The following is a 13,706-nucleotide window of genomic DNA, read 5'->3' as shown; positions in this document are numbered from 1 at the left end:
ACTTAGCCTAAGATTTGCTCTGTGCGCTTTCGGCCTACTTAGTTACCTATCCGTCTATTCGTCTTGTACAAGTAAATCTATAACAAAAAAGAGGAAGAAGAAAATGCTCGGCGTTAAAAGCCTTATCTGATGGCAATATGCAAGATTGAGAGAACCGGGTGCCTAGACATGGCATGTCAAATTCTAGTCGTCCACCATCCATGCGGAATAATCATCATCGTCATTCGGCTCTGCGAAAGCTGACGGGCTTGGTGGAATAGGTCGGCTCGCAGTGTGAGAAATCTCTGCGTCCAAGCCTTTGGGTGTGTCATTCGCAGGGGTGAGAGTTGCAGATTTGATGCCACTGATATCGTTGTCGCTCTGTTGCTGCATCTCTGGGAAGTCTCTATTCCAAAGCTCGGTCTGGTGTGACTCATCCTCGATCGCAGGCGTCGTAGGTTGTGAATCATCTGGCGCAGCAACAATGAGGATATTTGGGCTGTCTTCTTCCTCTTGCTGGCTATCTTGTCTCCTTCTCCGCGGTGGGGAGTGATGTCTCCCGGGAGAAGGTACAGCACCCTGACTTTCTTCAGCCACAAGAGCAGCCTGATCCTCAAAGATTAAATGAGGGGACCGTCGCTTTGACGTGGGAACAGGCCCTATCTTGGTGCCTCCATTTGTTGGCATTGGAAGTGGTGTCCCTGGTGGCGGAAGGGGCTGCCCTCGGCCCATAGGCTGGCTCAAGTCGACGGGGACATTCTTGTCATTGTTCCTCATGGCCTCTCTTTGTCTCTGGATAGCATTCCACCCCCATTGCCTTGCCTGCGCAGCTGCATTTGTGACTGCTGCCAAAGTATTCCGCTTTTGCCCCGTGGCCTCACCCTCGAGAGAAGTTGCTGCTGTGGTATGGGGAGGTTCTCGTTTTTGGAACAGGCTACGGCTAAACGGGCCTGCCTGGGATTTTATGGAGCTAGCGGTAGAGGATCTAGAGAGATCCGGTTCAGAGCCCGTCGTTGCTCCGGAGGATGATACCGCATAATGTTGCAGTGGTTGCGGCGCAGGCTTGTGGTTGGCATTTATATCGTCGTCTGCGCCAGAGTTGCCGTGCGCCTCCTTTGAAGAAGAGGAAGATCGTCTAGAGACCAGAGTGGACTGTGACAACTTCCTTGTAATTGGTATTGGTATCGGTGAGGTGTCCTGGGATCTAGAGCGCAGTGCCGCAATATGGTTGATGGCATAGTCTGGTGGAGATGTTGAGGGCTTAAACAGATCAGCATGGGTTATTTCTGTCCCGACAATGGGCTCCGTAGATGTTTTAACAATCCTGGGAGAATGGACTGGGGCTGGAGGCGCCAGATCCACGCTGGTTGAGGACGCCAGAGCCGGCAAGGCGATTCCTACTTTGTCTGATTTTTTCTCGAGTGGACTTGGTGCTGGCTCGAGAGGATCGACTACTGTCATTGTTTGGCTCTTCTCTATGGATTGAGTATCGTCAGAGGGTTGGGCAACGCCGGCGTCGAGAACATCTGGTATTTCACCATCGCCAACCTGAGCCAAGGTTTCGGCAGGTTGCGGAGAGGACTTGACTGCATCGTCTCCTTCAAATATTCCGCCTCTCAAGTGTTTGTGTTCCGTGTTAAAGAATGGAACGTCATCCCAGAACGGCTGAACTAATGTCTCAGCAAAGACTTCCTTGATGCGATTTTCTATCTGACGAGTGATGACGGTATAGGTGATTTGTCTCGAGCTGACAATGGGCTCGATGGTCATCTCCAACTTTGGCATTGTCTGGAAGGAGAACCATATTCTGTTGCTGGGGGGCGGTTTGATTTTGAACAGAACATGTCCTTCCAATCTGCGAAGAACCACGGCCAAGATCAGATTTACCTCTCGAACTTTGAACCTCGCCCCCAAATCGATCTTCGCCGTGGCAGCAACCTCAATCCGAAAGCTCCCGGTGTACCTCAGATCGGCCTCTACAACGCATTCGCCCTCGACGTTGAGGTCTTTTAGCTTCAGATTGGCGAGGTAGGGTGCAGCATCTCCCGTGTCTATCTGCTGGATCTTGATGTTGGTGAGGAACGAAGGCGTTTTTACGCGCGAGATCTTCTTGGTAATCTTTTCGTGGATGAACGATTCCAGATCTCGGGTCTTGTATACGCCCAGGAAAATCCTACCGATGAGTGCGTTAATCCAGCGCGAGTGTGTCTGATCTTCTGACGAGTGTAGCTTCTGTACAAGCGAAATGATGGACTTGAGTTCAAACTGTTTGGGGTTTGGCGCAACATGTTCAAAACCGAAAGTATGCTGTTGGTTTTTCAGCATGGCAAAGTAGAAATCCTCTTTGGCCGAGCAATTTTCCGAAAACAGGTAAAACGGCTTTGACCCTTGGTTGTCGGGCGTATGATCAGGTTCGTTGGCTTTTCGCGTCAGAGATATTGCGTTACGTTTGATGAACAATTCACCTTCGGGTGTAACGTCGCCTCCCGAATATAGCCCTATTCTATGGTGCGCTAGAGAAATCACATGTCGCACTTCGAGCTGCTCCTCGTCGTCGAATAGCATAAGATGCCCATGTCTGCAGTTGGTCAATACAAGGGAAGGTGTTTTACGCAGGCTGAGATGTATGGGGAAGCGTACCTGAGCACCACGTAGAAGACATTACCTGCCTTCTTGGGCCGCTGGCTAACACTGCTGCTATTCTCCATGGAGCTTGCAGCAGCCTTGCGATCGAATATACTCCTATACATTGTCTGGTAGACGCTCGGACTGGTAGGGGTTACGGTGGCCGAGCCGATGGGTGTTGAGCGCTCCACGGGCTTTGCGTTGATGCCCATGGGTATGTATTCACGGCAGACGGCAAAATACCCAGCGGCGACATCGATATCGGCGTTTGCCCTCTTGGATTCGCTATTGTTCCTCTCCCTCCTGGCTTCGTCAAGCGCTGTCGTATCGTCGCCGGGATGGACAATGTCGCCCTCGTCGTGATCATCTTGGATGCCGAGAACGCGTCGGTAGGGTAGATTATAGTATCCGTAAATGAATATCGAAGCAACCACCAAAGGTACAAAGGTAATGCCGCCAACGAGGTAGGCTACTAGAATCGTCGTCCAGGCAGCCATGGCGAAAGAATGGACAGGCAGCTATAGATCCCGCCGGGGATGATAGCGGCCCGCTACAGACGGTCAAGGCGAAAACAACGCGATGAGGGAAGAAACGATCATTATGCTGCGCTGGGGAAGAGTCGTCAAAACGATGATAACCAAGCTGGAAGCTTGATGGTGAGCTGTCCAAAATGACGATTGACTTGAGGCTGACATACGTCATGTGATGTGGAAACTCGTTAGTAATGCTCTCTCACGGCCTGTCCCTGGTACTGTACTGTACTACAGCCCGGCACCTTAGAGGTACTTAGTACCTGTACTAAAATACCTGTTCTAACCTGCATTTGTCTATAGGTAAGGTAGGTACCTTAGTACCTTAAGTACTTAAGTACTTCGAGTACTTGAGGTACTAAGGTACCTATTTACGGTAGTGGGTTAGTAAGTTTCCAACCTCATTTTCTCGGCCAGCCATTTTGCCCATTCGTTGCCGCCGGTGGCTTTGGCGGCCAACTATGGCCATAATGGCATGATCGAATATTCGTTGCAAACCAGAAAGTGCAATTACCTGGCATACTAGATGTGCATACAGGTACCTAAGTATATTAAAGCATTTCCAGAATTGAGGAACGACATACGGAGTGTTAATATACATTAAGGTACTTCTAAGATTAGGTACAGGTACTACCTAGTAGATAAGTACAGGTACTAATGTAGTACCTAGTATTAACTACCTAGGCACCTAGTAGGAGGTAAGTTCTAAAGTACTCTATTCTATAAGGTATCTTGAGGTCCTGTAGGAGGTACTAACGTCTCTCTTTCGAGGCACCTACAGGTGTCTATAGTACTTTAGTACTAGGTACCTACTTAGTACCTGTATCATAGAGGCTAAAGTACGAGTGCTACCTGAAACAAACGTAGGTATATAAAGTACTTAAGTATCTACTTAGGTACTAACCTACCTACCAGGTAGTAGGTAATATAGGTACCTAGGTAGGTAGTTCAAAAGTTCGGGCATGATTGCAGAGTGCAAGAATACTTTCGTGTGATAAGCTGCTACACTGGATCCACGAATTCCTCGACAATCCGACTGTTGGTTGAAATTACATGCCCTGGAAGGAATAATGGGCTTATTTTCCCTCATTAGTGTGCTTCTATCTTTGCTCTGATAGGCTAAGTCTCCCACCATCTGTTTGCGCCCAGCAGGTGTTTTCGGTCTTCTACCAATCTACGCCTAAAACAGATGATTAGGGTACCGCGGGGTGTCTCCGAGCGGTTAATATTGGCCTACCGTTGGCTGGTCCTGGTACCCACCTTTACATTGCTACGATGTTCAACCAACATGCATAATGGCAGCGAACTCGTCAAGGACAGCTATGCTACGGGTTTCCGCCGTCTCCTGACCTCCCTACTTACCTGTTTAAAGGCGCAATAATCAGGAAAGGTACAAAAAAATACTCGCACTTTGTTCCTTGTAGCCGCGCTCTCCTGGGTTTTCCCCTTCGTAAACCTCTGGGGAATAAATAATCGGGAGGCTCCCATTTCACCCTAAAAGGCTTCCACCCCTCACATCCATCCTGCTGCGCCTCTAGCCAGCCTCTTCCCATTCTTCAATATCTATTGAACTTTTACAAGCACCAGGAGACCTGGCAGGTAGTTACTCTTAACATTTACGACTATCGGAAGGCTAGGAGAAAAGGAAGGGGCTGGCTTGCTTATCTTGAGTTTGAGGTGTGCGGCGATTCAACGAGGATGAGGATTGGGTGCTTGCAGTTTGCGCCCCAGGTGGGTGATGTTGACAACAACCTGAACCGCGCCGACGCAGTTCTTTCAAAAGCAAACCCGGAGGACTTGGACATTCTTGTTTTGCCCGAGCTGGCTTTTTCTGGTATGAATCGCGCTCTGTATCTATTCGCCGAGTCCCCTGATATTGTTGCCATCAATCCCCTCGTATATTGTGGCACCGAAGCTCTGAGCGAGTTATGTAAACTGATTACCACTAGGCTACAATTTCAAGTCTTTACAGGACATCTCGCCATTTCTTGAGCCTTCAGGCTCAGGTATTACTGCGCTATGGGCTCGGACGATGGCCTTGAAATACAACTGTACCGTTCTCGTTGGATACCCAGAGAAAGTCGACGTGTCTCCCAACTGGCCCACTGGCCCCGAGTACTATAACTCAGCCATTGTTGTGAATGGAGATGGCGAAACAATCGCCAATTACCGGAAGTCTTTCCTTTATTATACAGATGAATCATGGGCACTAGAAGGTAATCGTGGATTCTATGATGGGTATATCCCAGGGCTTGGCAATACTTCTATCGGCATTTGTGAGTCTACCAGAAGAAATTAGATTTCCGTTTGGGCACCATTTTACTAACCTTATGATATTAGGCATGGATATCAAGTAAGTACCGGATGTTGAGCTTTTAACACGCACCTATAAATATAATTTGCTGTGTGCTAAATCACCTTGACTAGTCCCTATAAGTTCGAAGCGCCATGGCATGCATTTGAGTTCGCCTTTCATGTCCTCGAAGTTGAATCCAACTTGGTCATCGTTTCCATGGCATGGATGACTAGAGAGGATCGCCGGCACTTCAGTCGAATGCCTAATGAACCAGATATGAGTACGTTGACATATTGGGTCACACGATTAGAACCCATTATTCGCTCTAACAACGACGACGAAATTATCGTCGTCTTTTGCAATCGTACCGGCATCGAAGACGAAGCAACATACGCAGGCACAAGTGCTGTTATAGGCATACAGGAGGGAGAAGTTAAAGTCTATGGCCTGCTGGGAAGAGGTGAAAAAGAATTGCTTGTTGTTGATACGACTAATCCACCTTATGCGAAAATGGTTTATCGGCCAGATGCTGGTGCCTTGGGCAAACGTATTGGTGAGCTTCAGCCACCTACTGTTGCCGACGATCGGATTCCTGTTACCTCTGGAGTCGCACACACCTCCACGGATGATGCTTTGTCTTACCTCAAGGCGAATCATGACACTGGAGCTCTAGATCTGAATGGTGCGGACATGAAACGCCATATTGGCACTGGACGGCCTAATGATACACTTTTTTCTTCGCTATCCGCTTCCGAGGCTCATCAATTTTCGTCTATCGAGACCTCAATTTCACCGACAGTGTTAGACCCTACAACAAGCAAACAGTTATCTCCCACGCAGTTAATTGGAGACTCACAGCAAAAAGCTTCCGCCAAGCAAACAAAGAAACGACGAGTGCCATCTATTTCGATTCCACCTCTATACGATTTGATTGGTCATGATGAGTCGATAAATGCGGCAGATGGCAACATCCCAACCCCTTCTGCGCCGAGTCCAACACCCATGGCTGTTCGCCCGCGACTCGTTATCCCGCAGCCACCGTCCTTGGTATCAAATCAGCACAGTTCTGAAGACAATCTTCCCAGTGCTACATCCATAAAGTCTGCAGAGTCAATGCATTCAATCAAGTCAAACGAATCAGAGGTTTCAACTCAAACAATTCGTTCCAATCCGAGACCGCCAGAAGACAGCACACCATATCCCCATAGCGGCCTTCCCCTGAGTGGATATCCCTCGAATTCTTTTCAAAACGACTTCGAACGATGCATCTATGGCGGCAATGTTACCATTAGTCACGAAACTGATTCATTTTCTCCAACAACTCCTTTTGCTGCTGCATCCACAGCGTCACCCCGCTGGTTTTGGCGACCACACGACAGTATATTTCGGACCCCAGTCTCTGGTGGAGGATGGACTCCCAGTACGCCGGTCGGACGGAAATCAGAACCTTTTCCATGGGAAGCAATGAAAAATATCACCACATTACCGAGTAGAACATACGAGAATGAGAGTATAAGCAGCGGTTCAATGCCACAGCAGACCAGGTCCAAATATTCGCAGTCTCCAAGATCGAATACATCGTCTAACAAAACTGGAAAGTCAAAATCGTCCACAGAAGCACAGACGCAGCGTACCACTACAAGTACTCAGAAGGAAAAGCATCCTTCAAGACCTTCATCTCCAAAGTCACGCAATGCAAGTCGCTCTGGGGTTAGAGGGAGATCTGATTCATCATTGAGCCCGCAAAATATTCCAAGCGCAGTATCGCAGCACATTGAACAAATCTCTCAACGGGCGGAGTCTAGAAACAGGCACAACTCAGATAATCAGCAAACTGGGCCAGCTATCGACCGTCCTTTATCATTAAACCTTAGAAACGATGGCCAACACAGCAGTAGAGCAGAATCTGCAATGGGCCACCTGATACCCATTGTTGCGAGCCCTAGTCTATTAGGGCCAGGGACTCGAGCATACATACCAACCCCCGTGGCAATAGATTATTATCGTCATTCTGCAATTGGAACAACTGCTCATGATATGGGCTCACAACTGTCTGATGGTAACCCTAAGCCGGGTGCTAATGGCAACAACGATGCCAGCGGTTATCAAGCATCTACCAACAATGCGAAAGAGATGCTCATGTCCCCTCCGATTAATAGAGGCACACCGAAAGCTACTACACGATCCGTAAGCAGAGGCCGTCAGCCTAAGCGCAGGGATACCTCTACCAATGCAGGCAAATTCGATCCTCAGGCTGATAGGGCTACCTCTGCGGATTCTATTATAAACACTATACTGCACTCTCGAGTTGGAAAGCGACATCCTTACGACAAAGAATCACAACGGTTACCAGACGAGAGGATATCTCATGATGAATGTTCGCATGCTCAAAATACCCGGGGTGAATCAGAGTTTGAGAGAGTTGAGGTTGTTAGTTGTCCTAGTTGTCCGGTTCATGGTCGCCAAACTGTTTCTGCTAATGGCTCTTCAAAACGGTTATCTGATCCCTCTGGCCAAATGAGTCATTTCACCCGAGATGCGGCATCAGAATTCCGCACTGACCAGAGTTTTGCTATAACTGGTGGAGCGAAGAAGGCGGGAGCGAACCAAATCTTGACCGAAGGGGCTACTGCCGCTGATATATTGACTGGATCTAACAACCGCATCTCATATAATCCCACGGATGAGCAAATGGGTATACATCGTACCGCATTTATTAAGTCTATAGTCAACACCACGTCTTCTAAGTCTGAGCCAAGATCTACAAAACCGAGATTCAACCCCACTACACCAAGAGCAATGAGATTTCATCCTGATGATGCTTGTATCGATACATTGCCGGGTATTGAGCCAGGAGATGATGAACAGCCACCAAGTTGGTTCACCGTTGAAAAGAAAGCACGCAAAGTCGAAGTTGGCTCTAAAGCTTGATTCGACAAATCAACCGTCGTTAAAGCATGTGAGCAGCGTGACATTTGGTAGAATAGCTCCTCGATACGAAATGATTCATATCGAAAACATCATTCTCAAGACCAAGGGAGCCGATATTGTCTATGCGTTATAAGACTAGCATATCCTCAGATACCCAATGTATATTACTCAGTAACTTGCACAGTATCCTTCAAATATCTTGACAAAAGATTCACTTGTACATTTTGTATGTTCTTTGAATCAATTATCTCATTCATCAGTAAAGGGAAGCTTAAAAGCTCACCCGATTTCCCGGGAACATCAGTGATGGAACCCTCTTGTCCACAATGTGGTGCTATGACCAATCATAACAGTGATGTATTTCCGGCCGTTCTATCAATGAGTATAGATTCTATGTAGTACGCCAATGGAGACTAGTTCTTCTTGTATATCTTTCGTGGTGACAGAATTACAGAGTGGAGTAGGGAAAAGCTGACGACGGTTTACCTCCAGACAACAGATGAATCTACTATTTACGTAAAGTATTTCTTAAAATATTGTTTATTCATTGCTAGGCGATTTGATATGAGTGATTGGGCCTGTATCGTCCTAAATCAAACATTTCCGGATATATGTAGGCACTCTTATCTCCCCTAGAGGTAGCTCCCGGAAATTCCTGCACAATTTCGAGCCAAAGTTTCCCAGATATTGTTCTAGATGCCCTAGTCATTTCCACCTGTTTATGTGCTCTTCATCATCGTTTAGTTACATAATATAGTCCAGCCCCCCAAATCAGCCACAACTTGTTGTCTACGGGTTTAAACCCATCCACAGTTAAGCGGGTATTCCGCCCGAAAAGAAAATAGAGATATAACCAATACAGGTACTCTGACATCTCCGTGTAAAGATATATGCGGAGAACGTAGACAAAAAAAGTTATACTTTCTTTAATACCGGTCATATAATTTATCGACATACTCCTCTCAGAGTCCCCTTGTCGTTTTTGCGAGCTCTTTGCCATCGATGCTGCTGCCATGCAGAATGACATGTACCAAAAGCTTATCGATATAGCCATGAGAAAGTGGCCGAAGGCGATACTGAGGTGTCTCCTGAGTGCTATAGGGAATTGGAACATTGTCGCTTAAGAAGAGAAGGTATTAAGTCGGTATCTTGGTGTTGATTATGGAAAGATGGGTTCAGATTCCAGCCGATATTATTTAGATGGCTGCAGTATAGTGGAGTGAAAATTGCTTGAATTTGATATAAGAAGATGTATGTGTGGTGAGAAATAAATACCGACGTTGGAGGGAAGATGATGTTTATATAGCCAGGCTATCAGGGGCAAAGTCCGATAGACTTTTGAAGTTAATTTTCCACAACCAAGCCGCAAAGATCAAATGGCACCATATACTTCGCCAACTATTTACTATGCTTCTGTCTTTCAGGGTGAATATGGCCAAAATTCTTCTAAGAACTAAGTTTTGCTGACTAAACTCTGTTGCTCAAGGAATCGTATTCGTTAAAATGCGGCAGCGTTTTGCGAGGAGAGCCCCAAGGTGAAAATCTCAAAGAACTACCCCGTCATGCTGCATATGAAAATACGATGAATAGTGAACCAAATATATTGTCGAAAGTAATTGATCATGGCGGCAGATTTTTGAAGAAAAGTATGCATGAGTGCAGTAACTGCGTTAGCGGCGACTTATGATAGTGATGGTGGTCCATCACTGGCGCTTTAAACACGTTGGAATCTGGCTATAGCAAAGGCCTCCTTCTGGGCTGTTGCTATGGGTTTTTTTTTCTGTTGACAGGATCAAAGTATGATGATGAGATAGAATGCGTGCACGCCACCTAGGTAGTTACGGATGGAAGCGGGCTGGTTTAGACACTCAATGAAAACGAAGCTCGAAGAGTATGTTGACATTATCAGCAATAGAGAATCGCGGATCCAGTAATAGTAACCAATTTTAACGGCATTTTCTGATATGACAATATATGCACGATAAATTATAGAGTAAATGCCATTGGGGGGAGGGCATAGCAACTTCAACCATCCAGGAAAAACAAGACGTTGCACTGCAGCTTCAAGCAGTACATAGCTGAAGAACGAAAAGCTTAGCAACAGTGGTTTAAATCTTGGCTTTTAAGCACTTCATACTGAAAACCTAGGTGCAGTATTAACAATTTTTTTTTTTTTTTTTTTTTTATTTATAAATTAAATAGCACTACGGACGTAACAAAATAGCGTACATCATTCGCGTGACAGTCACAGACTCCAACACTCTGAGTTTTCCCTATCCAATGCACACCTAAAATTCATGGCACCATAAAAAAAAACAAATTAAAAAGAAAAGACACAAGAATATTACAGATTTTGTGAAATGAATGAATGTTCCCCCCTTGTATCTCTTTTTCGGCTTGAATTATTGTTTTCAGCTTGAATTTTTGAAGAATCAAAAACCAAGAACAAAACAAACAAAGCAGAAGAAGGAAAACAAGAAAGAATAGAAAAGTAAAGGAAAAAAAAAAGAATAAAATTCTTCTACCTAGGCATTATGCTGGAGGGATTCTTTGCTGAATAGCGCGAAGTATACCGCAGACCTCTCTCTCTCTCTCAGTGATAAATGCCTCGATGGCACTGGAGTATGCAATAGGGTCCAGTGGGACTCCTCCCAGGGGTTGCACCGATGGAAAGACGTGTGATCTAAGTGATGCCGATTCCATTATCAGCGGCCACGGCAGTTCGGCAAGAGCCTCTATTTGTTGCTGTGGTCGCAAGAAGCGCATTTGAGGGAGTCTGCTCAAGACTGAGTGAACAGTGGAGATTTGTTGATAAATAGCGTCCGTCATGGCTCTCACAACTTCAACTAATGCGTCGCGCTGAGCCGGATAGATAGCAGCACGAGTCGTGCCAGGTGCTTCGAGGATTGGCAGAAGACTGAGATCGCACTGTAGAACAGACAACAGTGCACTAAAAGCGCCGAGAGTGACTGCGTGGCACTCAACGATGAGTCGACGCAAGTCGATGTCAATCTCATGGACTCCGTTTCCCTGTAAGAATCCTCTATTGCGAAGACGCCCTATGATGCTCACCAAGTCACGCGCGGGACAGAGAGCTCTGATCAACAGGCAATCGAAGAAATTGTAGTTGGTGGTGCTGTTGTTGGGATTTATGGCGTCATTTTGCAAAGATTCTGTTATATGATGCTCGGCGGCCAAATTCTGCCAATGTTGGATCCAACGAAGCGTTCTGGGGCCAACTCGAAGAGGGTCTAGGATCTGGGCGGTCGTCTGATTTCCATCTCTAAACGACTGGTTCATACTCCTAACAATGCCGCAGATTGCGTTATAAACCGCCCGGCAGCGATCTCTAACCAGTGTGAACCTATTTATGTCGTCGTTCTCGGGAGGCGTCTGGTTCTGGGGTTGTAGTTGCAGCAGCAGCTCCTGTTGCTGTTGTTCTTGATGCACTTGATGCATTTGATGCACTTGATGCACTTGGTGTACTTGATGCATTTGATGCATTTGATGCATTTGATGCACTTGATGCACTTGATGCATTTGGTGTACTTGATGTACTTGATGCACTTGGTGTACTTGATGTACTTGATGTTCTTGAGGCTCTTGATGCTCTTGAAGCTCTTGAAGCTCTTGAAGCTCTTGAAGCTCTTGAAGCTCTTGAAGCTCTTGAAGCTCTTGAAGCTCTTGAAGCTCTTGAAGCTCTTGAAGCTCTTGAAGCTCTTGAAGCTCTTGAAGCTCTTGAAGCTCTTGATGCGCTTGATGTAGTTGATGTTCTTGTTGTAGTTGATGTTGCTCTTGCTGCTCCTCAGAGCTACTATGTGCGACTTGGAAGTCGGCATTAATAGAAGCATTATGCTCGCCGGGTTGATCATAAGCTCCGATTTCCATGAGATTCATGGTTTGAAAATCAGCTCCCATGGCCATGAGGTTCGTGGTAAACTGATTATCACCTTCGATGGCCATGAGATTCGTGGTAGGCTGGTTATCAGCTTCGATGGCCATGAGATTCATGGTGAACTGATCTTGAACGTCCAAGGGATCCGCGATGGACTGATTACCAGCTTCGATGGCCATGAGATTCATAGTGAACTGATCTTGGACGTCCAAGGGATCCGCGATGGACTGATTATCAGCTTCGATGGCCATAAGATTCGTGGTAGGCTGGTTATCAACTTCGACGTCCATGAGATCCATGGTGAACTGATCATCAGCTTCGATGTCCCTGGAATTTATGGTGACCTGATTATTAAGTTGGAGGTCCCTGGGATTTACGAACTGAATATCAGCTTCGACGTCCAAGGGATCCGTTCTGGTTGCCGCGGCCAGAAGGCTCATATTGTGCTGGATCTGGAGCTCGGGGTCGTTGACGAGGCCATTGCCGTTTACGACAATTCCACCTGGGACTTGTGTTGATGTAGCGTCTTGCGGGGTATCATCATCCAAGGCAGCTAGTAGCCAGCCATAGAACCCATCTAGCGAGTATTCATCTTGGGGGGGCTCCTCGTTGGAGCCAGTAATGTCAGAGGCATCGCCGTTTTGCTGCTTGTCAAACATGTTTGTGGAAGTGACGATATCAACCAGGAAGTATTCTTGAGAAAGAGATTTGGGTTTGGGAAGAATGGTTGTTTTGGAGAGGAGGGCTTGGGGGATTCTTGTTTCTTTATATAGGTCTTGTTGACTAGGATTTTCCACTCTTCAAACTCTAAGAGAGGAACACAGATTATTAGGGAAAGCTTGAATACGGACTGTATATAGATGTATGTGGCTTGCTCTATGGGAGTCACCAAACTATAAGATTGAAAAGAAAGGAGGATGATAGGTTGAAGGTCCGAAAACCTAAGCGCATTGCTATTTCAAATACTTTGATACACTCGTACCAAAGGCGCAATTGTATGCCCCGTTTCTGATCTTTCTTCTCATGTTTGAATTTCAATTTCTCTCGTTTTACACCTCTCTTGGTAGAGATGACGCATAAAGGGGGTACCTATGGCGCCCTTGCTGATAAGAAATGTGAACACGGAGTGGGGATGTCGAAAGGTCGCGGCCGAGAAGAAACAGGACGAAGAAGCCATGATATTACAAAGTATCACAGTCTACTTGATACATACACTTATCCGTGACTAATTGTACGATTCTGTGATGATGAGGATAACGTTTATCTCCTGCGCCATGACTTTTTCTTCTTGTTGATATTTGCCTCCACTCGGATTCTTCCTTCGAGATATCTCCTTGTGAACTCTTTTCCCTTCCCAACAGCGATTGGTGGGCATAAGAAAGCTTGTAAACAATTCCCCAAAGAATGAAAGCTTGCAAGAATAGACCGCAGGCAGTATGAATTGGATGAT

General features: G+C 46.3%; 3 protein-coding genes across 3 annotated transcripts; 1 reads left to right on the top strand and 2 right to left on the bottom strand.

Moving 5' to 3' along the window:
• Positions 1 to 183: 183 nt before the first annotated feature.
• On the bottom strand, positions 184 to 3,101 carry TRIVIDRAFT_10875 (uncharacterized protein; the record flags this gene model as incomplete). The annotated part of the gene is made up of 2 exons (XM_014100865.2): positions 184 to 2,557; positions 2,620 to 3,101. 2 exons carry the CDS (start codon positions 3,099 to 3,101, stop codon positions 184 to 186), a joined length of 2,856 nt encoding a protein of 951 aa, XP_013956340.1.
• Positions 3,102 to 4,832: 1,731 nt separating this feature from the next.
• On the top strand, positions 4,833 to 8,361 carry TRIVIDRAFT_191272 (uncharacterized protein; the record flags this gene model as incomplete). Its single annotated transcript, XM_014101259.1, has 6 exons — positions 4,833 to 4,968; positions 5,084 to 5,414; positions 5,562 to 5,983; positions 6,296 to 7,282; positions 7,334 to 7,951; positions 8,159 to 8,361. The coding sequence occupies 6 exons, from the start codon at positions 4,833 to 4,835 to the stop codon at positions 8,359 to 8,361; spliced, it is 2,697 nt and encodes an 898-aa protein (XP_013956734.1).
• A 2,532-nt stretch (positions 8,362 to 10,893) lies between these two features.
• TRIVIDRAFT_200820 (uncharacterized protein) lies at positions 10,894 to 12,915 on the bottom strand (the record flags this gene model as incomplete). The annotated part of the gene is made up of 1 exon (XM_014101258.1): positions 10,894 to 12,915. One exon carries the CDS (start codon positions 12,913 to 12,915, stop codon positions 10,894 to 10,896), a length of 2,022 nt encoding a protein of 673 aa, XP_013956733.1.
• Between the last annotated feature and the right edge of the window lie 791 nt (positions 12,916 to 13,706).

This window comes from Trichoderma virens (assembly GCF_000170995.1).
Source record: "Trichoderma virens Gv29-8 chromosome Unknown TRIVIscaffold_6, whole genome shotgun sequence".
Taxonomy (NCBI): Eukaryota; Fungi; Ascomycota; class Sordariomycetes; order Hypocreales; family Hypocreaceae; genus Trichoderma; species Trichoderma virens.
The sequence above is the reverse complement of the archived record's forward strand: the minus strand, read 5'-3'. Positions and strand labels throughout refer to the sequence as shown.